Below are 22,486 nucleotides of genomic sequence, written 5' to 3' on the forward strand. Positions count from 1 at the left end.
GTTTCTTTTAAAGCCAAGGCTTACAGAAAAAGTGGTAGAGTGGGGTCCTTAACAGTCAGTTCTTTCTGCCTATCAAGGAGACAGGACAAGGGGAAGGAGAACAGTCTAGGGAAGAGGAGATGGATTGATGCATTTACCTCCAGTGTCAGCCTCCTGCAGGTGCCTGTGGGACCAGGCAGCACTGTGTCTTCCAGAGACATTAACAGTTCTAGTCTAGAAAAAAAATGGCTAGTCCCTCCCATTTCAGGGGGTTTCCAGGAAGAGAAATGATTCAGAACTCAGTTTTCTTTAAGATAATGCTCAGTACAGCAAAGCTGGCTTCAGGCTTATGTCAATGAGCCTTCGAGTAATAGCTCAGAGCAAAGCCATCACAGAGACGAGTGGTTCTCAACCTTCCTGTGACCCTTTAATACCTGTAATCCCCAGCTATAAAATTATCTTCTTTGCTACTTCATAACTAATTCCTCTAATGTTATGAATCATAATGTAAATATCTGTTTTCCAATGGTCTTCAGGTGACCCCTGTGAAAGGGTCAGTTGCTCCCCAAATAGGTCATGACTTCCAGGTTGAGAACTGCCGACATAGACCTTTCCCTGCAGGGTCTGTGTTTCTCAAAAGGTCCTGATCCCTAGCTAGGACCTTCAGAGACTATTTAGTGACCCGGCCAGAAGAGGTAAGGACACCCCACCTTCACTTGGGGTCACACAGTTTGCTTGGAGGCAAACCTCCATGAATAGACACAGGTTTCCCTTCATTGGCTTCTTCCCTCTGGGGACTTCAAGCGTCCCCTGCATTGGCTCCTATCCCGAGCTGTCCATGCTCAGGCTGCCTCACTGCTGGCACTCACTTGAGAGTCCCGTCGGGGTTCTCCATGATAACTGCACTGGTATGGCCCAAGACAAAGCCCGGAATCCAGCCCTCGGCTGCGGGGCACTGGTCAGTGGCGGCTCGGAACACCAGAAACATGTTCTGCTGGTTACTGGCCAGAATTTGAACGACCTCTCCTTGATAGACGTTTATCTCATCCTCCTTCACCGCCGTGTACTCATGTGTCACCAGCATGGTGGAGATGTTGCTACTGCTGCTACTTTCACTCTGGAGGGAAAGATGAAGAAAACAAGGCGGACAGGGACTGAGATGAGATCTGACAGCAACAGCCATTGGTCACCGCGTGCCATGGCAGCAGCCCACAGGAGGGCTCGGCAGTCAGACAGGGAGGTGGAACACTCTTCCTTCACACTCTCTTCAGCTTAGTGCCCCTGCGCAACAACTCAGCCAGCAACCGAGAAACAATTCCACAAGATCCACCTCAGTGCTGATGCCCTGGGAGACTGATGGGAACAGTTGGATCTTCATTGTGCCCTGCACAAGCGGTTCAGTCCTCATATCGACGCCATGTTGAGTGTTTCAGATTCAAACAAGAGTTAGCTTGAAGGCTGTAGAGTAGCCATTTGGCTGACATAATTAAGCCACTGGCACGGTTGAGATGTGCCCCCCCCCCTCTTCCTAACATGATAATCACTGGGAATGTGCATTCCAGGTTACAGGTTGTTGTTTGACTACTCTGCTGCTCCCAACCCCACAAAACAAGAATGTGGGACACCTGAAAGGCCAAACCACCAACTCTCTACTCTTATGGTAATGCGTTCCATCTCCCTTTTGGCCCTCAGCAGATGCTTCTGTGACTGAGCTTGCCTCAGGGGTCTTCATGTTGCTCATGTCATGGGAACATATGGCACAGCATCACAGAGCTACCTTGAAGCTTTGGGGAAGACCTCTGAGTGGCTGTGGGGATCTCTCCCACTGCCCTTATCCGGAGGCCTCAGCAGCACCTGTTCAGTAACTCAGTCAGTGGAACAAGACTGCAAACATAAAACCAAGTTGGCTTCTTTAAGGGCTCCAGCCTGGGCACACAAACAGAATGAACAAATGGCAGTCACCTGTCTGTGCTCGCATCTGACTAGTGAAGAAAGGTGCCACTGCTGATTTCTGAGCGCCATCTCGCTCAGCCCCTCTTGGGAAATGGCCTCCAGGCCCTGGTTTCTGTGTGCTTGCTTTCAAATGCTCCTATGCTGCTGCTGCTGTCGGGTATTTACGGACACTCTGAGGGCGATCACCTGGCCCAGCCACCCTCTTCAGTCCTGGGCTATTGAGCACGTCGGAGCCTGCTGGAGTAGACTGCTGACCACTGACCTGGGACAGCCGAGGGGGCACCAGACCCACCTGCTCTTCTCTGTGCGCCCACACTCGGGAAGCTAACACGCCAGTTACCGGGAGTTGCATGAATGGGCTGTGCATGTGAGCTGCTGTGGATACAGAATAGCTGCCTGCCGCTTGTGCTCATGATGAATCGTGTTGCTCTTGTTGCCATGGTCCCCACTACCTGCCTATGACCCTTCAGCTCTCAGGGGGCCATATGCGCTCACTTTGTACTTTCAGGATGTACCTTAGTATTTTTGATCTGCCTGGCATGCCCCAGTTTTGGGATGGCAGAGGCAAATGTGCTAGAAACGAAACCTAAAACATGTTGCGTCACAGCCGCCATGGTCAGGGCATTTCAGTGGCCTGTATCACATAACTGGAGCAATCTGCAGGGTCACAACTCTTGTCACTTCTGCTTCTATTTCTGGCCTGGAAATGCACCAGGCACTTCAAATCAGTTTCTCTCAAGTCCCACAACCTCCTTGCCATAGAGTACGACCATCTCCTCAGAGTAGAGTGACAAGTGTGAACGGGCCACCCAGCTAGTGACAAGGAGGCAGGGCTGGTGCTGACTCTAAGGTGTGCTTTGCTGCCCACCTGGTGATGGGAGGGAAAGTCAGCTAATGGTACAGCAGACAGGCTACCCCAGTCAGTAGCCATCTATTTCAGTAGCCATCTATTTGCACCCCACCCTGATCTCAGCAGCATTCAGCAGAAAGTGCCATCTGCAGAGGGCGGAAGGGCACGGCAAGAGGTCAGATGTAGTAGCCTGTCTATAGACCCAGACAGTTCCACAGAGGTAGTCACAGGAGAGGAGGCCCTGCTGACATGCCAGCAACTAAGAGCTCCAATGGCCCCTTTAGCCAGAGCCAGGAAGAGGGACAGAGGGCGTTTCACAACCCCATTCTGATGTGAGGCATTCTGATGAAAACTCAGCCTGTCAATTTCCTTTTCCAAGATGCCTTCCACAAAAGCAGCAGTAAGAGGCAGAACTCAAAGGCCACTCCCCAGGGCAATACCCACTTCTGGCATGCGATGGACCACGACTCCCTCAGGGTGGAGCTATGGGTCTATCCATGTCTTTGAAGGGGTGCCAAGAGGTGAGGGTCTGGCTCCTGTGAGAGCAGTTACTTGCTTGGAGACACAGACCGGAAAGCTCCTCTCTGCTCACTAGGAATGTGTCCAAGGTTAGGGGGTATAGGGGATGTCAGCAGGCCCGTTCTGTACAGGTCACGGTGCCAACAACAGGCTGCGTGACTGAGCAGATGGCTAAGGCTATGACTTGTCAGTGGGCTGTCGGCCCACCCAGAGTTTCCAGTCTAGCTGGAAGCTCCCTTGCTCTGTAGGACAAGTCCATAGCAAGGACATGTGGTATGTCCACTGTGGGACACTGGCTTAACCACTTCATGGTTCACTCAGGTGCAATAAATGCATCAAGACCCACTTCTTAATTTCTTCCACAAATAAAGATGATGGCTGAGTTAATCAAAATACCTAATGAAAAAGAAGATAGGATACAAGAGTCCAAATGAGGGATTAAGAGGAGTCCAGAGAAAAGATACATGCAAAAGCTAGATTATATATAGAAATATATATACAATGAGAGACACAGACCCTTTTAGGGAAATGTATTTAAAAATTTATAAAGCAATCAAACATACACTCATTAGAACAGTTCTGTGCACTCACGCATGCCTTCAGGAGTGTTACGGGCCAGGTCATCTGCCCTGTAGCAAACAGTCGGAGGACAGTGAGGAGGCCAGAGTGGGGGAAACCCAGCAGACGCGCCCTTCAGCCTGAGAACACAATGCAAGTGACCATAAAACGAGCCGGAGCCCCACTGCAGAGGCCCTGGAATTGCCCCCGGCATTCCCTCTGGAGGCGCTTTTCCCAGTCATCTCTGGAGAAGCCGGGTGTCAAGTGCCTGGGCCAGTGTCTCTCCAGGAGACTTGGGGTGGAGGAAGCTTTCCCACTGGGGAGATTCCTGCCCCCTATGTCATTTTATTTTGCTTTGAGTTGCTGTTGGAAGTTTTCTTGAGGATATTTTTTTTTCATCAGATGACTCAAAAAAGCTGCAAAGGTAGCTTATGGCATGAAAGCAAAACTAAGCAATGAAGAAAAAGCTTAAAGTTATACATTTCATTGTGAGCAGTAGAGAATAGAAAAAAAAGAGCCCTCCAAAAAGTGAAAAAAAAAAAAAAAGTGTGAGGAAGGCAGGGCCTAAAAAAGCAAGTCCCAAGATACTCTGCTGGTCAGAAACTGAAGAGACTTATAGATGCGGCATTGAGGAGGTTAATGGAGCATTTTCTCTTAATAAGGAGACAGGAAAAGCGAGAAGCAAGTTAGTAGAGAGGAGAGCAGGCACTGTCCGTGGTCCCGCAAGGGTTAGCGATGGCTGCATTCACTTGGTGGCTGCGGGCCAGGGCAGCCCCACGGGGCACAGACACGAGTGCACGCACAGAGGCCACAGACGTGTCTACTGAGACAATGCAAGGAGAACTGGAGAAGGCGAATACTGCTGCACAGTGCTGGAGAGCTGGAGTTAGTACGGAGGTTTAGAAGAGCTGGCGGGACAGAGGCGGTGGGGTGGACGGGCGCAGGCTCCCTGGCGCTCTTACCCCATTGCTCTGAGTGGACTGCACGGACTGCTCGCTGGCTGAGGAGCACGTGCTCATGCGGTCTGTGTCCTTGCCGGGGGCTGCGTGGCGGTGTGTCTGTCGCTGGAGGGAGTCACTGTCCCCCGGGAAGGTGAAGGAGCTTGGCCGGCTGGCAGGGGAAGCAGGAATGGAGCTCCAGAAGGAGCCCCCCTTCTGCAGGGGGCTGCTGGGAGGAAAGGCCTCCTTGCCAAAAGGAGAAGGGAACGTAGTGGAGAGAGGAGAGTTCAGCGGCGAGATGGCCCCAGGCCTAGTCTTGCCCAGAGGCAATGGGCCCAGGTTTCCCCGGGCATCCTTGCTGTTTCCATCTTGGCTTGTACCAGAAGCATTCCCAGGGCCTTTCCTGGGGCTCTCCATCACCTTCATCTTGGGAATGGGCTCTGTTTCTCGTTCATGACCTTCGGAGTCTCCACTCAGGGGGAGCCTGCTGGGCTGGCCAAGGCTGGCCTCAAGGGCCAGGTTGCTGCTGGGGGTAGGCAGTGAGGGGCTGGGAGCAGACATACCTGACATCTTGTCTGCCTCTGCCTGGCTTGAGGCTGCAGAGGAGACCAGCATGGGGGGATGGTGTCTGACAGGCTGTGGGATCCTGGAGGGCCTGCTCCTGCTTGAGCTGGGGCCGCTGCTACAGCTGCTGGGGCCACTGCCATGGCTGCTGCTGCCTCCACTGGAGGCCCCGCTGCCGCCGCTGCCCCCGCCCCCGCCGCTGCTGCCCCCGCTGCCACTGCCGCCGCCCCCGCTATGGTTCCTCTGGTACTCAATGGGTGATGTCAAGGCTGTAAGCAAGCAATTCAACAGAATAAAGTCAGCTAGGGTACCAAGAAAAGTTCAGAGTGAAAAAAAAAAAAAAAAAAAAGAAAAAAGGCCCACATACACCCCGAAGGTCTAACCATAGTCAGTGAGCAAATGCTTATGGTCATAGGAGCCCATTCCCACCGCAGGGGTCAATATGATAGGTCAGTGAGTGAGCTAGACAGCAGCCGGGGTCTACCAGGCAGACTGCTACCAGGCCAATTATGCCACCTACTGAGTGTCTTTGTTCCTGATTTTGGAATGTCCTGCAGAGGGTTTTCTTGAGACAGAACATTGCACCATCTCCCTGGACTAGGCTTAGACACAGAATGTGGATATGCAGAAAAGGTCACAGTGAGGACTGATTCAATAAGCATTTAGCTCCCAACTGAATTTTCCAACTCTTCATTATCCACCAAGTTAAAATGAGAGCTGGCAGTCACAGGGACTACTTCAGATAGGAGGGGCAGGAAGAGGGCTTCTAACCACTGTTTGCATCTCAGCTTCTCTAGAAGCCTACCCAGACACAGGGGAGGTAAGTCTTGGTCTGTCTATAGGCAGGGTCTTGCTATATAACCCAGATTGGCCTTGAATTTGCAATGCTCTTGCTTTGGCTTCTTGGTGCTAAGATTATAGGTATTCCCTATCATGCAGCTATGGCTTGCTTTTTAATTGGGTGTGCAATGCACTTGCCAGTGTTTCCAGCCTTTCTGATCAGTTTTTCACATCTTTACAATCATCTCAAACTTCGTTTTCTTAGGATGGGGTTCTACTATATAATCTATGCACAGTGGAATGTAACAATATATTCCAAGGAGCACACACTAAAAGTAGGGTGGCGGCTCCAATCCTGCCTGCCAAAAAACAAAAACAAACCCCCCAAACCCCTGTGGCATTCTAGACACATTATCAGTCCCCTGTGCCTCAGCTTCCTGATCTGCAAGAGATACAATGAATGTTAACTTCTGTCACTATTAATATGTGGCGAGAGTGCTGAAAACAGAAAAGCATGCATTAGAGAAAGAAGACACAGCTAGGAAGAGGGTACATTACCATTTAAAAAGTTGCGCTGGTTTTCTAAAATTTGGTTGATTTCATGGATCCATGTTTGCCGGACACTTGGACTAGATGAATGCAAAATGAAAGTCTCCGCCATATCACCCGTCCTTGATGTCAGAGCAAATTTACAGGGATCATTTTCCACATTTTCCTCCAGGCAAAGGCAACTCACCTTTAAAACAGCAGATCATTATTTGCAACAATTAAGATACGGCAGCATCCTGAGACTTAACGAACTCAAGGATGGCCAGCAGACTAGCTCTGGAGTGCTATGCAGCCCTAACATGAGAGGACACTATGATATACCGCAACAACATGGTCAAACTTTTCTGCCAACTTGAGTAAGCTATACACATGAAGATAAATGTGAGGCTCCACTTACATAGTATCCTGAAGCAGTCAAGCTCTCAGAGACAGAAAGGTGTGGAGACTGCCAAGGGCTACTGGGAGGGAACATGGGACCCCACGTTTAGTGGGTGGAGAGTTTACCTTTTGCAAGATGGGCAGTGTGAGGGTAGAATCACAGCATGAATGTACTTATGACTGCTGAGCTGCTCCCCCAAAACGGTTAAAAACGACATGTTGTGTTATATATATTTTACATAAAAATTAAAGTATGAAGTGAATTTCACCCAACTTTTTAGCTGATTTCTGTTAGCTGGGCAGCCTCAGGCATCAGAACAACATTCCATCATTCCTAAACTGAACATCCAAGCCCACAGCGTTCTGAAATCTAAAACCACTAAAACACTGTAAGGCTCTCTTGTGATGGCCTGCAGTGAAGACACAGGCTCATGAAAACTACGACGACATATAACTGCTTTCAAGCTAGGCGTATGGAGTGAGCATGACACAGAAATGCACTCTATTTACAACCCTGTCCCATCCTGGGGGTTGCTGAGATGGCTTCCATGGATAAAAGGGCTTGTAGCCCAAGCCTGCCAGCCTGCGTTCAGCCCTGGACTCTACCTAAATGTAAAGGAGAGAACCAATTCCACAAAGCTTTTGTCTGACCTCCACACGTGCAATGTGGCATGTATGCCCAACTACACACACCATGCACACCTATACATACACATAAACACAATTGGGAATCACTGCTAAGCTGTCATTATGTATATAGTAACTATCTTTAAATTGAAAAAAAAAAAAACAAAACAAAACAAAAAACCCCAAACCAAAAAAGCCTAAAACCAGCAAGTCCTTTTGTCTGCTGCATTTCAGATAAAGACTATTAAGTTTGCACCAGGAAGCTTTTCAAAGCCATTTAAAACCTCAGGCGCAGGCTATAATCAGGAGTTTAATGGCTTGACTAACAGCTCTGTTAACTCACCAGGATTACCTATTTCTAAAACTATTCTGAAACTAGCCAGCACTCCTTCTTTACTTCTGTAAAAATAAGAACACGCCAGGCGTGATGCTGCACGCCTTTAATCCCAGCACTCTTGGAAGGCAGGGGCAGGCGGATCTCTGAGCCAGCCTGGTCTACAGAGTGAGTTTCAAGACAGCCAGGGCTACACAGAGAAACCCTGTCTCTAAATAAAAATAAAAATTAAGAATGAAAATAAAAGTACAAATTAGGATGGCCCGTCATGTGTAGGCACTGGCCCCCAAGCACATTATCTGAATTAGATCCCAGTGACTCCATGATAGAAAATTCCCTCACCTTCATTAACATGCTGCAGCACACAGCGTGTGCACATGAAAATAAACACATGTGCTGAAAAAGGCATTAACCTTTCAAATATCAAAAAGCATATGCATGTGTGTGTGACACACGACTAAAATACAGAAAAGCACCTCACAGAAGCAGCAGACACAACAGAAGGCACCAACAGAACTTTGAAGGTGCTGGGTTGACTTGTGAGTCTGAAGAACAGGAATTTTCAGGGGTTGAGTTAGTGTACAGGCATGGCTTCGGAGGGAGAGAGGGCGGGACTGTAGTGGCGAGCACTGGCCTGAGACACAATGGATGAGACACAATGGGTTCGCATCTCAGCTTCAGGCCACACTGGCTCCTCTGTTGCTGTCTGGCTCTAAAGCCTTTGTAGGTCCTTGTGAGCAAAAGATCATTTGGCTGGGAGGCTGTGCCCACACAGCAACCTGTCCTGGTTCAGGCACTAGGAGCCACCGAAGTCTATGACATCACAAGCAGCAAACTTCACAGGACAGAGGGCTGTGTCTCACCAGTACACTGTGAAACCTCAGGCTCAAAGGGCCTAAGTGGTTTCTTGGCCTCTGATGAAGACCTAGTGTTGATAATGCAAGATGTCCTAAGAGAGGGGAGCACAACTCCCTTCTGAATTCAGGCCTGCACAGCTGCAGATGGCAAGAGCTTAGGGGGTGCATGCATGCATCTCCTAGGGACCGTCTGCTGGGCCTTCAGGGTTCCCTTCTGTTAGTCTGTCAGCCTTGATTCCTCTCCTTTAACAGAGTAAGAATCATAAACGCACAATGGCTTCCATCTGTTCACCTTTCTGCAGCCAGAGGGCACCCTGCTGCAGAGAGCATCTTTGCCCTATCTCTGAAGCTGACAGTCTGAAAGAGCTCAAGATCTCTCTGTTGAATGGAGAATGTGACAGCGAGTGGGCCCTTTCCCTTGGTCCCTACGCCAATACTCTAAAGCTGTGGCTCTGAGTTTAAGTTTTACATGGCCTTGCTGAGGGCAGCGCTGCACACTGCAGATGGCTAGTCACCCTGGTATTCAATACAGTCAGTATTCAAGACAGCAGCTCCGGAGTATCGAAAGAGACAGGGGACAGTTTTAAAATTCATCAATGTACTAGAAGGTTTTGTAAACATTTAATAAAACAAGCGTTGGAAAATGTTACCATAATCAGAGAAGTCGTTAGCATGACAGCAACACTTGCTGGCACATGAAGCTCACAGACATGTATTTACCTTGATACTGTTCTTGAACAGGAATCCTGGCATGGAAAAGCCCTTTTTTTTATCAAGTGGTTCACTGAATATGACGATCTGTTCAAAGAGGAAAACCCGCCTCTCTTTGCATCGAGGCAGAAGTCCTGCATCTTGGTCTGTGACCAAGAATGTGTCCTGCAAGAGCAGTTTACCCTGGGCAACAATTTTACCCTGAAAAAAGAAGGGAGAAACGGAGGGAAGAAAACATTGCACTCTCAGTGACCAATCATCTGTTTTGTTGTTTTCCCTCCCACAGAATGATGTATCTTTCTAGGAGCTATGCAACTAATTTTTTTACTGAAATCAATTCTTAGTTCCAAGCAGAACAATTCTGTAACTTAAATGTCTTGCCAACCCTGTGTATCCAACGGCCTCAGAATCAGCGAGTAAGAACAAGATTCTTTGGGGGTGGTTCTGACAAAAGGCATCTGTTCCTCTCTTCCACCTATCAGCAGAAGCCCCCCAGGTACAGACTGTGAGCTTCAGTCTGAGAAACATAGACCTGGGACATTAAACCCTAATGCTCCAGTAAGCAGGTGGCAGGAAACATTAAAGCATCCCCCAGCTCTTTACTCAACTGGAGGAACAGATCTGGTCTGATTTCACCCTTTCATATAGACTAAATAGTATGTAAAAGTTGGAGCATGCAACCTTTACAAGTTGGGTAGATTTAAGAACCCAGGTCCTGAAGTTACTCTCCCAGAGAACAGAGAAGGGCAGGAGCCTTCATGCCTAGCTTTCAGGACTTTAGATGCCTGGAGATGCCTCAGAGGCTATCAGAGACAAAGCACCGCCCTGCTTGCCTCTAAAGGCCTCAGGCAGAAGAAGGTTCCCCAAAGCAAATCAAAGGCATAGAAAAGATAGAGAGCCAGTCACACTGAAGCAGAGTGAGAGAAGACAAGACAGCAAAACAAGACCCAAATGAGAATGATCAGCTTTCTAGGCATGAAGGAAAACAATCCAGGCCAAAGGAAAGAACGGGAGGCAGAGGAGCCGCTCAAAGAACAATCGCATTACGTCAAATCCTTGCAGCCGCCCCACGTTCATCATGTCGTTGCACCGCTTCGGCACTATGCACATGACTTCTACGGCTTTCTGCGGGTGGGAGAGAGAAGGGCCAAAGGTCATGCTCCTCCAGGGAACTCAGGGCTAACCCTCCACTGCACCTCCACAGGCTCCAGAGTAGAGGGGGCGTAAGATACACCAGCGATCCTACCCCCACCCCCGGGGGCAGCCCCTCCTAGGACCAGACCCCATGCTGGTGGGGGACTGCAGGAGTGCAGCAGGACCACACAGTACCTCTAATTCTGATGTGTCCAGGCTGGCTTTTTTTGAGTACTTGAGGAAGTCCTGTGAGTGAAATGAAGAGAGGGATGGTGGTGAAAGTGCTGACAGTGGCAGCTGGCTCTTGGCTGCCATTCTCGCAACAGACACTTGGTTCAGAGCATTCATTCCACATTCTCACTCATTCCTCTCAGAACTATAGCACAAAGGCGTCCTGATGGCGAAGCCATCCTCCATTCCCCATCCATCCCAAGACTAGCTGTGGCCTCCTTCATGCCCAGGTTCTATGTTTCACTTGATGCTCTGCTTGTGCTTAACTTAAAACAACTCCTAGCTATTGCTAGATCAACAGAAACAGATGGATGTGGATTCAAACTTTAGTTTTATCAAAAATGTAAGAGGAGCTGAAAAAATGGCTTAGCAGTTAAAAATGGGCTGCTCTTGAAGAGGACCCACATGGGGACTGACAACTGTAATTGTGGTTCCAGGGGTTCCCACACCCTCTTCTGGTCTCCCATGGGTGCCAGGCACACATGTGGTACACAGGCATGCATGTAGGCAAAACACTCATACACACAGATAAAATAATAATAATAAAAAACTCTTTAAAAAAATCCAAGATTAAGAAATAAGGCTGATAACAGTCTGTAGAGATGGCTCAGGGGTTAAAAGTACTGGCTGCTATTCCAGGAGACCTGAGTTTTTTTTCACTGACCCTCTGATTCAGAACTTAAGAGGAATGAAATAGTGAAAACCAGTGCAAAGGGATCTACTGATGTAAAGAACGACCATGAAACATTTAAACATTTACCAGAAATAAGGCAGCTTCTTAAGGAGGCAAGAAAACCTCCTCGCACGCCTGTGGAGGTGAGGAAGGTGAAGAATGTCCCGCCCCTTCAGGGCATGACTGCTGACCCTGCCCTCCCCCACCACAGCCCTCACCTTCAGGAGCAGCTGGTACTTCATGATTCTCTGCACGGGTTTGATCAACAGATCCGTGAGCTGCAGCCTGTGGCCAAGGCGCTGCTTCAAGTCCTGGAGGGGATGTTAAGGGGGAAACAGAACAAGTGAACTCAGGTGCTGTCTGTTAAAAGGCAACAGTTTACCCCTTATAATTACCTCTGACAGACCTGTTGATAAGGTAATGAAAAACAAAGGCAACGAAGCTTCCCATCTCTCAGGATTTAAACATCTGGTTTGAATCCTGAGTGGGTCTTCAGAGAAGTCTATTTATTTCAAGGCTTCTTTCTGCCTACCTCCGGGGAAAAAGGTATGTAGCACAGGCTGGCCTTTGGATCTTAGATCATAAAGACTTTCCCCCCAGTTGCTTTCTTTATTCACACAAGCACATATGTCATTATAAGCAAGAAGTCTAGATCACGAGTGCCTCAGTTTGTAATCAACAACTCTTTGTAAATTTACAACAATAAAAACCATCTCTCCCCCAGGACTGGAGAGATGGCTCAGTGGTTAAGAGTGCTGGCTGTTCTTTAAGAAAACCCACTGGGGGCTCAACTGGCCCAACTGCCCAACTCCATAACTGCCTGTGGTGGTTTGAGTAGTGCGGCCCCTAAAGACTCACGTATTTGAATGCTTGGCCCATAGGGAGAGGCACTATTAGGAGGTGTGTTGGAGTGAGTGTGGCCTTGCTGGAAGTGTGTTACTGTTGCAGGCCTTGATGTCTAATACATAGACTCAAGCTCCGCCAGTGTGGAACATAGTCTCCTCCTGGCTGCCTGCAGATCCAGCTTTTTCTCCAGCACCATCCTGCCTGCACATGACCGTACTTTCCACTATGGTGACAACAGACTAAACCTTGGAACTATAAGCCAGCCTCAATTAGATGTTTGCCTTTATAAGAGTTGCTATGGTCATAGGGTCTCTTCACAGCAATAAAACCCTAACTAAGACACTACCCAACTGCCATAACTCCAGTTCCAGGTAATCTGATGTTCTCTTCTGGCTTCCACTGGCACCAGGCACACACCACCACCACAACCAAAACAAAAATCTAGATCCATTTCCTACCCATTACAGGGGACTAAATGGAAAGCCTTAGGCGTGGCAGGAAGTGCTCTACCATCGAGCTCTGTCTTCAGCCATTATATATTTCTTTAATTCATTTATTTTATCTTGAGATAGAGTTTCATTAAGTTACCCAGGGTGAACTTTATTTTGCTGTGTAACTCAAGTGAGCCTTAAACTTGTGATCTTTCTACCCCACAGCAGGGTTCCCAGGAATGAGCTACAACACACTGCTCAAACTGTTTATTTTTAACCTCCCCAGTCTTCTGAATAGCAGGAGCTGTGTCTATAGATGACTCCACCTATTTCTCTGATTTATAGACTATAAAAGAAGCTTCAGGACCCTAATCTCTATGGCCAGTTCCCTGAAGATTCCTTTTTAGTAATCACTATGAAGTAAATTCAGACATTACCTGTTCAAGTCTTACCTCAAAAAACGTGTCAATGTACTCAGAGACAATATGCTCAGACTTTGGTTTATTTTGACAATAAACTATGTACATGTGCAACCTTCTCTCCTAGGAATAAAAAGGTAAACAGATGGTTAAACCACTGACAGTTCAGGTAGACAATCACAGGCAGAAAAGGGACCATGATATAGTGATGCTCAATCCAGGGAACTCAATCCAGACTCAGGGCAATAGGCTGCCCTGGCTCTGTGGCCCTGAGACAAGCCTCTGTTCTCATTCCTGGTACAGAGTGGGTCCTTCAGTAAAGTGGGTCACTTTACTGTACCAGCAACACCAGTGGCAGCACAAGAACATGCTTCCGTCCCTCCAAGGCTGCCAGCAGTCCCTGTGACCAGTCTGCTTTTGGCAAATCTTTAATCTCAAATCCCACGGGAGGGAAAATAGGGACAACAAGCCATCCCTTAATTCAATGGCTCTTGAAGCTATGTATGTAGATCCCTCAGGGTCCCTGGGGCTTATCTGTAATTCCTTTAGGTTAAAAATAATTTTCAACATTCTACTAAGATACCACTGCCCCTTTGTAGTGTTGACATCTGTGCCAATGCAGCATGGGTCCACAGTGGGGGAAATTGCTGACATCACAGCAAGTATTTGTCACCACTGCAAATCTGCCATGGAAAATGCCAACTTCACTTCTGAATGCCACTGATTAAGTAATAAAAGTCACTCAGCACAGCATTCCTTTCAGCACTTTTGTATTAGGACAGAAGTCTACTTAACTCTTCTGGTTATTCCCAACTGCCTCAAGGAAAAACACTTGTGACTGATGTGCATTCAGCTTTTGTTATGAGCCACAACTGAACCTGACAGAATGATGGGCACATGCTCTAATTATTTTTATTCCGAATCTGGTAGAAATTTTCTTGAGCACAGATGAAGTAAGCCTGTCATCTCAAGGCTAGACATACAGCTGGCAGTGCAGATGAATAGTGAAAATCCAAAGTTTAAGACGAGAGAAAGAAAAAAAAATTCTGGAAAATATGTGCCTTAGCTTGACAATACTTAGACACTCTCCTGAAAGACCAGTGATGATGCTAAAAGTCTGACTGGGATGATGTGTGATGAGCTATCGACACCTGAAAGGACCTGCCAAGTCAGCAACCAGCTTCCAACTGCCTGGTTCATGATTCTCAACACTGTGCCTGGAACAACTAGCTCGAAAGGCCAGACAGATAAATAAAGGAGGAAGGGTATAACCACAGCCTTTTTAGATCCTGTGTTGTCACAGCCCAGAAATTGACCTTTACCAAATGTTGGTATATGACAAAGATGAACTGTGTACAATTACTTGAAAAGGATATATAAGATATTTATTCATCTTCATTTCTTACCTGTGTGAAGATGGATGTTTTGTGTGGTTTACAATAACAACAACAATAAATAATATGTTGAGTGCAAAAGCAGATATGAAAATCTATTCTATTGAGATTTTATTAACAGAAAATTCTATTAAGCCCAGTAATAAAGATATGCAAAATAAAGATCCTCATTATTTTTGAAAATCATGATTTTTTTTCCCCTTAAAACAACTTGAATATGTATCACTTATTTTAGACATACACATATATTTGGCTATTATAACAAGCCCACTGCCAGCATGAGCAGTTACATATTTACCAAATACTTGCTTTTAGACACCTGCAAAGTTAATGTGTCAAGCAAGCCTATCTGGCTCGGGGCCCTCTGTCCTACTTGGATTGCTGTAATCCAAGTAGCCAGACAGGGCCAGGACTGGGAAAGCAGGTACTCAGAGGCAGACAAGCCATAGGGGATTAAAACCAGAAATGACTGACAGCAGGCAATCCTATAAATAATGTCAAGAGGCCTCGTCTTCAAGCCACTAAACATGCCAATGACATAACAGAATATAAATAATGTGCCTGTACTCACGTGTTTTACAAAAAGGGATCCTAGTTTTTCCGGATCTTCAAGGCACTTCTCCAACTCTCCTAAAAAAAAGCTGGAGACAGCGGAATATCAGAACTCTTTCCAAGTGGACTTCTTAATTGTAGATTCAGTCTGTTCAGGGCCGGGCTGCTGGGAAGACTACAGTTCGTACTCACAAGGATAAGCCAGGCAGAAAAGACTTGGTTAGGACACCGTGTAAAAACAGAGTGTAAAAAGCCAAGTCAGGGAAGCAACTTCCCCTTGACTCCTTTGGACAATTAATATTTTTGTCTCAGTTTCTTTCAAGGACACATACGCTAACACCTGGCCAGATACTGAGTGAAAACAAATGTTCCAAAGCAGTAGGTCCTTTTCATTTCTGAGAATCGGCCTTATCTGTGAATTTCAAGTCTATCCTATGATGGTTAGGAGGCTCAAACTGGGTGACAGACACAGAATGAGTTCACTTGTGCCAGCTTTATGAAATTTACTCTAATACTGCTGGAATCAAGTTGTAGTTAGAAAGTTTATCTTCATACAGTATCAAAGGATAGTGCCAGCATGGCTGTGGCCCCACTGTTCTGACCTTCTCTACGATATGTGCTTACCTATCACCTATATGTTTTTATTTAGCAAGTTGTGCTGAGCTTTGTAGTATTTGGGGTTTTAATGTCTCCCTGGCTCCACAAACACGCAGAGTATAGCATCTCTGAATCCAATTTCAAAGGACATGTCAGGCACTCATTACTTTTCCTCTCCCTGTCACAGCTTTAAGAACCAGCTTTGGGAGAAGCTGAAATCTAAGTACCAAATATCTTCGCCTTTTTTTTTTACATTTGTTTTTCACGTGTTTGTGTGTGCCTGCTCATGTGCAGCAGTGTACATATGGAGGACTGAACTCCAGTCTTCAGGCTTGGTGGCATCGCCCTTGCCCGCTGAGCCGTCTCACTCCCCCAAGTACCCCTACCTGAGCTGGCTGTACTACACCTGTAGAGGTATGTGTTGAACTATGTTTAAAGCTGCCCAATCATTTATCTATGACTTCTAGTGAATTAGATGCTACCAAGATTGTGCAGATGAAGAACTTTTCAAGAGTCCAGAGGTTTTATGTTTTATACTCCCCTCTGAGAGATAAAAGCAGGATACACTGAATTGCCCAACTGTCATACCTTCCCACACCTGTGTGATATTTCAAGGTATAAAGGGCATAGACGTGTCTGCTGGTAGTGGCAGAAGCAGCAGCAACTAAGAGTATTCGGACCTAATAACTAGGCAGGTCTGTGCCTCAGCTTTTGTGTGGGTATAAATGTGTGATGTGTGTTTACAAATGATGGCTGCATGTGTGTGTGGATGCAAGTCTATGTTACGCACATGTGTGTGAAGACCCAAAGTGGATGATAGGTATCTATTTTGACCCTGCCACACCTTGATTATTGAGGCAAGGTTTCTCATTTGAACCCAAAGTTCATTGATTTGGCTAGTCTTGCTACCCAGCTCACTCCTGTCTCCACTTCTTTCATGCTGGTATTAGAGGCAGGTTTCTGTGCCCACCCAACATTTACATGGGCCTGGAGATCCGAGTTCCAGTTCACTCTGTGTAGCATGGACTTTACCCACTGAACATTCACACCCCCCCAGCTTTTCAGTGGCCAGTGTGAAGCAGCCGGAGACAACTAAGAGTTTTCAAACCATAAACAGAGGGCTGGGTCAAGTTCTGTCAGGCCAAGGCAAGCTCCTATACCCCGGCTCCCACTCATCTCCTGAGTAGGATAGGCATGAGCAAGACAAATTTTATTTTCCTGGGCTACCCTGTCTGTGTTTCCATTAATACTGAGTTAGGCAAGTGAATTCTAAACTGTTACTTGGACTCAAAGAGTTCTAATTAGAAACAGTTTCACTGTATGAAGACGCTGCTGAATGCTGTGGTGATATTAACCCAGTCACTGGGTATGAAGATACTGCTGTGTGTGTGATGGGGTAAAGAATGGAGGCTCAGTGAGAGTAAGACTATGAGATGCCCTGGCGGACAGGCTCTGCTCTGAATGCCTGCTGCCCAGCTGGGCCATGCTCTTTGGGAGGTCATTGGAGCCTTCGGAGCTAGGCCGTAGCTGGAGACCCTTGGGACTTCTTGCTCTCTACGTTCTATTTAAAACAGTGAAGAATCCCCTAAACTACACACTCCTGCTGCCACAATGTCGTTCTGAGTGTGTGGGGACAAGTGATCGTGGATTTGAGGCAGGGCAGAAAAACAGGGAAAGCCAAGGGGCCAGATGGGGGAAAAGAACCTTTCATTTCCTGGGGTCTGGTTTATATTTCTTGCTGGCTCAGACACAAGAATTTTAGCATAACTAGCAAAAACCACAGTGAGGCATGCTTACATGGAGACAACATTCTCTTTCCTGAGACAGATCACAAACAAGGCTAGCTGAGAGCTGGTGGCTGCTGGGGGTAGGGAGAGCTAATTTTTTTTGGGGGGGGGGGGGTGGCATCTCCCAGGTTTCCAATGCTCCTGTGGATGGTCCTCCACCCACGCACATATGGGCAGTACCAACTTGACTTGGTGAGAACAAAAGAGAGGATATGAATTGGGAGGAGGATGTGGGGGTGGGCTGAGAGAAGTTACAAGAGAGGGGTAGATATGATCAAAAGATTATATACATGTATGAAATTCTCAAAGCATGGAAAAATGAAAAAAAAAATCAATCCAATAAATCTACCTAGTGGGTCAAACAGGTGAGAAACTGTGTAAAGGTGAGTTTAACGTCATCTGAAGGACTATCTGCAGCCCTTCCACGTATACTTCACCTTAGCCCAAGGGCTGGAAGCGATCCTTTCTCATCTATAATCCTGTATCTCTCAGAGAAGATCTTACAGGTGAGCTGAGTTATGTTAACCATAAAAAAATACACCCTAATCTCTTTGGGACCTCTATACAGCAATAATCCCTTTGACCCTTTGACCTATTATATTATCAGCACATCTTAGGGTTGTTTACTGAAGCCTAAGTCAAGATCCCTGCCACACCTGAAAGGAAGTTCCTAGAAGGGTACACTTGGATTTTGTGACAGGCAGCACTAGCACTAAAAGCATCTTCTACTTCTGCTCCCAGAGTAAACCCTCTGAAACCATGAGCCAAAACAAATCTTTCAAGCCTTGTATATGGAAGGTATTCAAAGTTGGTACCCAAAGGACCCGGGCTGCTCCTGTGAGTAAGCCTCATCATGTAGCTCTTAGGTGTTTGGAACTGGTTTGTAGGCAGAATTTGGAAACGTCTGGAGATGGTGGGCTATAGAAGCCCCAGAATGCTACACACAAAGCACAGTGCACATGTCTAGAGCGAATCAGAGGAACAATGTGGACAGGCAAGGATGCATTCATGAGGTGTCTGATGGCGCAAGGACTCTATGGGGAATTGGGCTACAAGCCATTCCCATTGCATTCTGACAACAACAATGGCTCATGACACCTTGATGAGGGTGAATTTGCTTTGTTTCTATGGTGCTGGGGATTTAACCCAGAGACTTGCACTCTACCTCTGAGCTCCGCCACCAGCCCAAGGCTGGATGCAAAAGTAATGAACTAATAAATTTGGTAGAGAAACTCTCAAGACAGTGAGGCAGTAAGGCTGTGGCACAGTTAATGTGGGCTGCTCTTAGGCAGGTTTATTATGTGAATGGGAAACAAAAAGAGCAGAAAGATTTAAAAACATGTTTAAGGTATAGATAGGGTCATTAAAGAGAAACTCACTAGAAAACCTTTCTGTACTTGGGCAATATGGAAAGAGGCCCTTAAGGCATCTCAAGAATTAGCCAGGCAAGAGCTATGTTTGGCTCAAGGGAATGAGAGGGTTAACTCATTTGCAAGACCTTTCTTTTTTAAAAAGAGCTGCTGGGGTGCTTTGCTCACACCTAGAAAACTATTTTCCTTGGATCAGCTAACCAAGAATATTGACAGTACTGCAGCCATGCTCCGAGCGGGCAGAACAAAGCTCAAGTTGGCAGCAGACCCTGGCTAGAAGAACACAAGAATTACTGGTTAGTGGGGCTTTAGCTGAGATTCCAAATGGGATGCTAGAGACATTAGGGTCAGATTCCCAACAAGGACTCTGAGAGGGAAATGCAGGAAGCAATCAGAGAAATGACAAGTTTTAAGAAAGAGCCTGGGATTTTGGAGATTTCAGAAATCAGGACCTCTACCAAGAAAACCTGCAGTGACAGGAAGTCAGCCCAAGAGAGCTGCTCCGTGGGCTGCAAATGGGAAGGCCACACCGTGGTGTGCTGGTGCTCTACATGGATCTACAGGACTTAAAGTGTCCCATTTTGCTTTGTCATATTTCTTTCTTGCTGTCTCTTGTTCCTCCTTCAGGAATGGGATGTGAACCCTGGCCTTGTGTGTTACAAGTATGAAACTTTCTGGTTACTTTTCTGAGAAAGAGTTCACCCAGTCTAGAAGAGAATCTGAGAACTCCTCAACTTGGATTGAATGAGGTGACCCTGGGCCTGTGGGGCTTGTGGTCTTTCTGGATACAAAATGTCCTCACAGCTTGTCTTTTCAGTTAGGTCTCCGGCTGGTGGCACTATTTGGGGATAGTGGAGACTATAGAAGACAGGGACCTTCTGTAAGAAGTGAGTCACTGGGATGGGTTCTTCGGGGCCTATTATCCTGGCCCCTTCCCCTCTCATTCTCTAATTCTTGTCTAATATGAAGTGAAGACTCTTCAGCCATATTCTACTGCCACCATGTCTTGTCCAAATCTCACAGTGCCTTCTGACCAAACCCTCTGAAACCATGAGCCAAAGCTGATTTTCCCTCCCACAGTTGGGCATGCTGGGTATTTTGGTTCAACAATACAGAGCTAATTAATACAGAGGAGAAGAAAATGGCTCAAAGTGGCAGATCATGACCCCAAGTAGAGCGCCTCCATCAAAGACCTGGCATCTTGGCATAGACTGGTGTGAAAAACATATGAATCTTTTCCATGCCATAAAATGCTACAACAGTATAGCACTTTGTTCTCAGCCTGAACTCCTTCCATGAAGCCACCCAGGTTACAGAACAAAATGAGTCTAAACACTTCCTTTAGCCCTGGCCAGGCCTGATACAGCATCATGCATAACGGGCATCTTACGTACTCTCTGTGCCAGTCATAAATCTGATGGATATTGCCGAACACAATCTTGTCTTTTCCCTTCATGTCGTCGGGAACACCGTCTTCTTTCATAAGTGCCATGTAGCCCTACAAAGCAATGTGGGCAGATGAGCTCGCACATGAAATACCTGTATCATGTACTAGACACACCACACACAAGCATGTACACAGACACACACACATTCTCTCTGTATGTCTCTCTCTTTCTTCTTTAAGAACAAACCAAAATGGCTCAAAGGTTAAGAGCACTGGCTGTTCTTCCAGGTCATGAGTTCAATTCCCTGCAATCACACAGTGGCTCACACCCATCTATAATGAGATCTGGTGCCCTCTTCTGGCATGCAGGTCTACATGCAGACAGGACATTGTCTACATAATAAAAAAATAAATCTAAAACAAAACAGCACAACAACAAAAAACCACAAACAACACAAAACCCTGCATGTGAAATGTCCTTAGCTACTGCTTCAAATATATTGTTATATTCACTGCTGTAAAATTGCCTCTCCTTGAACCACGAAGCATTTATAAATAACAAAATTCTTCTAAGGAACTTAAATAGCTTAAAACATATAAATGGTTTCAGAAAGCAAGCAATCCTACTACATATTAGAGACTTGGTCATCTAGAAGAAGTCCCTCTGTTTTGAGTATTTACATCATACAAATAAAAAATCTGATGTTTTGAGATTGTTACATAGCATATTACAGAAGGATGTAATAATATTCTCTCTGTAAACTGCTTCTTAACAGAGGCTGATTAACGGTATATTAGCTGGAGATGGTGTGCAGCTGGTGCAGCTTGGGTAGCTGAGGCAGGAAGAGTGAGTGTGGGATCACTCTAGGCTGCATAGCAAGACCCTGTTTGAAACACAAAAGTAAGCTTCTATTCAATTCTAATGAGATCTAGTTTGTACCAAAAACCTTATTGCTGCCAATGACTGCAGAGAAACCAAGCATGCTAAACCTTTATGCTGGGAAACTACAGTGACTATCATCATCCCCATTGCTTTCCAGCAGTGCTGAACATAGAACCCAGGTGTTCTGCACACTGAGCAAAGGGTCTACCACTGGGTAAAATTATAGCCCAATAGCTCTGTGCACACAAAAGTATTGTTCTGCGCATGTCTGTAAAGCTGAAAGAAAAATGGCAACATGTATCCTATTAAAAAAGTACATCTACTCTAGAGCCAATGATGGTGGCACAAATCTGTAAAACCAGAACTTGGGAAGTACAGGCATGAGGGTTATGAGTTCAAGGGCAGCCTTGAACTCATGAAAACAAGGCCTAAGCAAATTGATCTGGGTTACTCACATCCATGGCACTCAACAGGCTAAAGCAGGAGGACTAGCATAGTCTGAGAACAGTCTGGGCCACACCGTGAGCTCCAAGTTGGCCTAGGCTGTGGAATACAATATAAAAACTAACCAACTAACCACCAAGAAATGCCTGTGGATGAATCGCTGAGCGCCTGCCTGTTATTGACTAGGACAGAAGGCAGTGGCTTTGTTGTAGCTACACAGCACTCAGCAAACGCTAGTGACCAAAAATGGTGGCACGGCTATTGTGTGCAAAGCTATAAATGAAGGCCCTGGTAGAGGCCTGGGCCAGTGCTGGTAGCACATGGATGCAGAAAGAACTGGATCCATAGCTTGGACACACTGACTTTTCAGCCAATAATACTGTTGTTTCTGTGGCAGCATCTAATCCTATGCAATAATTAAGGGTACTTTTTTTTTTTTTTTCTGAGACAAGGTTTCTCTGTGTAGCCTTGGCTGTCCTGGACTTGCTTTGTAGACCAGGCTATTCTTGAACTCACAGAGATTTGCCTGCCTCTACCTCCCAAGCGCTGGGATTAAAGGCATGCACCAGTGCGCCCAACTAAGGTCAAATTTCAATACAAAAATAACAAAATTGTTGGCAGTAACAAGTTTAAAACTTAATTATATATAAAATATATACCAAGAAGTACTATGCAAAAAAATATTCTTTAAAATTGGATACAGCTTGCTAAGACAGCTAGCTCCATTTTTTAAGGCTTTGG

At 46.4% G+C, this 22,486-nt stretch overlaps 1 protein-coding gene across 3 annotated transcripts in view; it reads right to left on the reverse strand.

Annotated features, from left to right (window-relative positions):
• Trio (trio Rho guanine nucleotide exchange factor) overlaps nt 1-22,486 on the reverse strand; it is a 287,480-nt gene that overhangs the window by 12,320 nt on the left and 252,674 nt on the right. For 2 of the 3 annotated variants that reach the window (XM_055619033.1, XM_055619031.1), the window contains exons 40-49: nt 20,426-20,529; nt 15,297-15,366; nt 13,365-13,454; nt 11,854-11,946; nt 10,927-10,977; nt 10,645-10,722; nt 9,607-9,798; nt 6,700-6,877; nt 4,822-5,630; nt 849-1,096 (exon numbers count right to left, since the gene is read on the reverse strand). In XM_055619033.1, coding sequence (XP_055475008.1) covers nt 849-1,096; nt 4,822-5,630; nt 6,700-6,877; nt 9,607-9,798; nt 10,645-10,722; nt 10,927-10,977; nt 11,854-11,946; nt 13,365-13,454; nt 15,297-15,366; nt 20,426-20,529 — 1,913 coding nt within the window. Of the gene's footprint in view, nt 1-848; nt 1,097-4,821; nt 5,631-6,699; nt 6,878-9,606; nt 9,799-10,644; nt 10,723-10,926; nt 10,978-11,853; nt 11,947-13,364; nt 13,455-15,296; nt 15,367-20,425; nt 20,530-22,486 lie in introns of those variants that run through there. The other variant, XM_055619034.1, reaches the window with a different exon arrangement.

Source organism: Psammomys obesus, unplaced genomic scaffold (assembly GCF_907164565.1).
Source record: "Psammomys obesus unplaced genomic scaffold, mPsaObe1.curated_primary_1811, whole genome shotgun sequence".
Taxonomy (NCBI): Eukaryota; Metazoa; Chordata; class Mammalia; order Rodentia; family Muridae; genus Psammomys; species Psammomys obesus.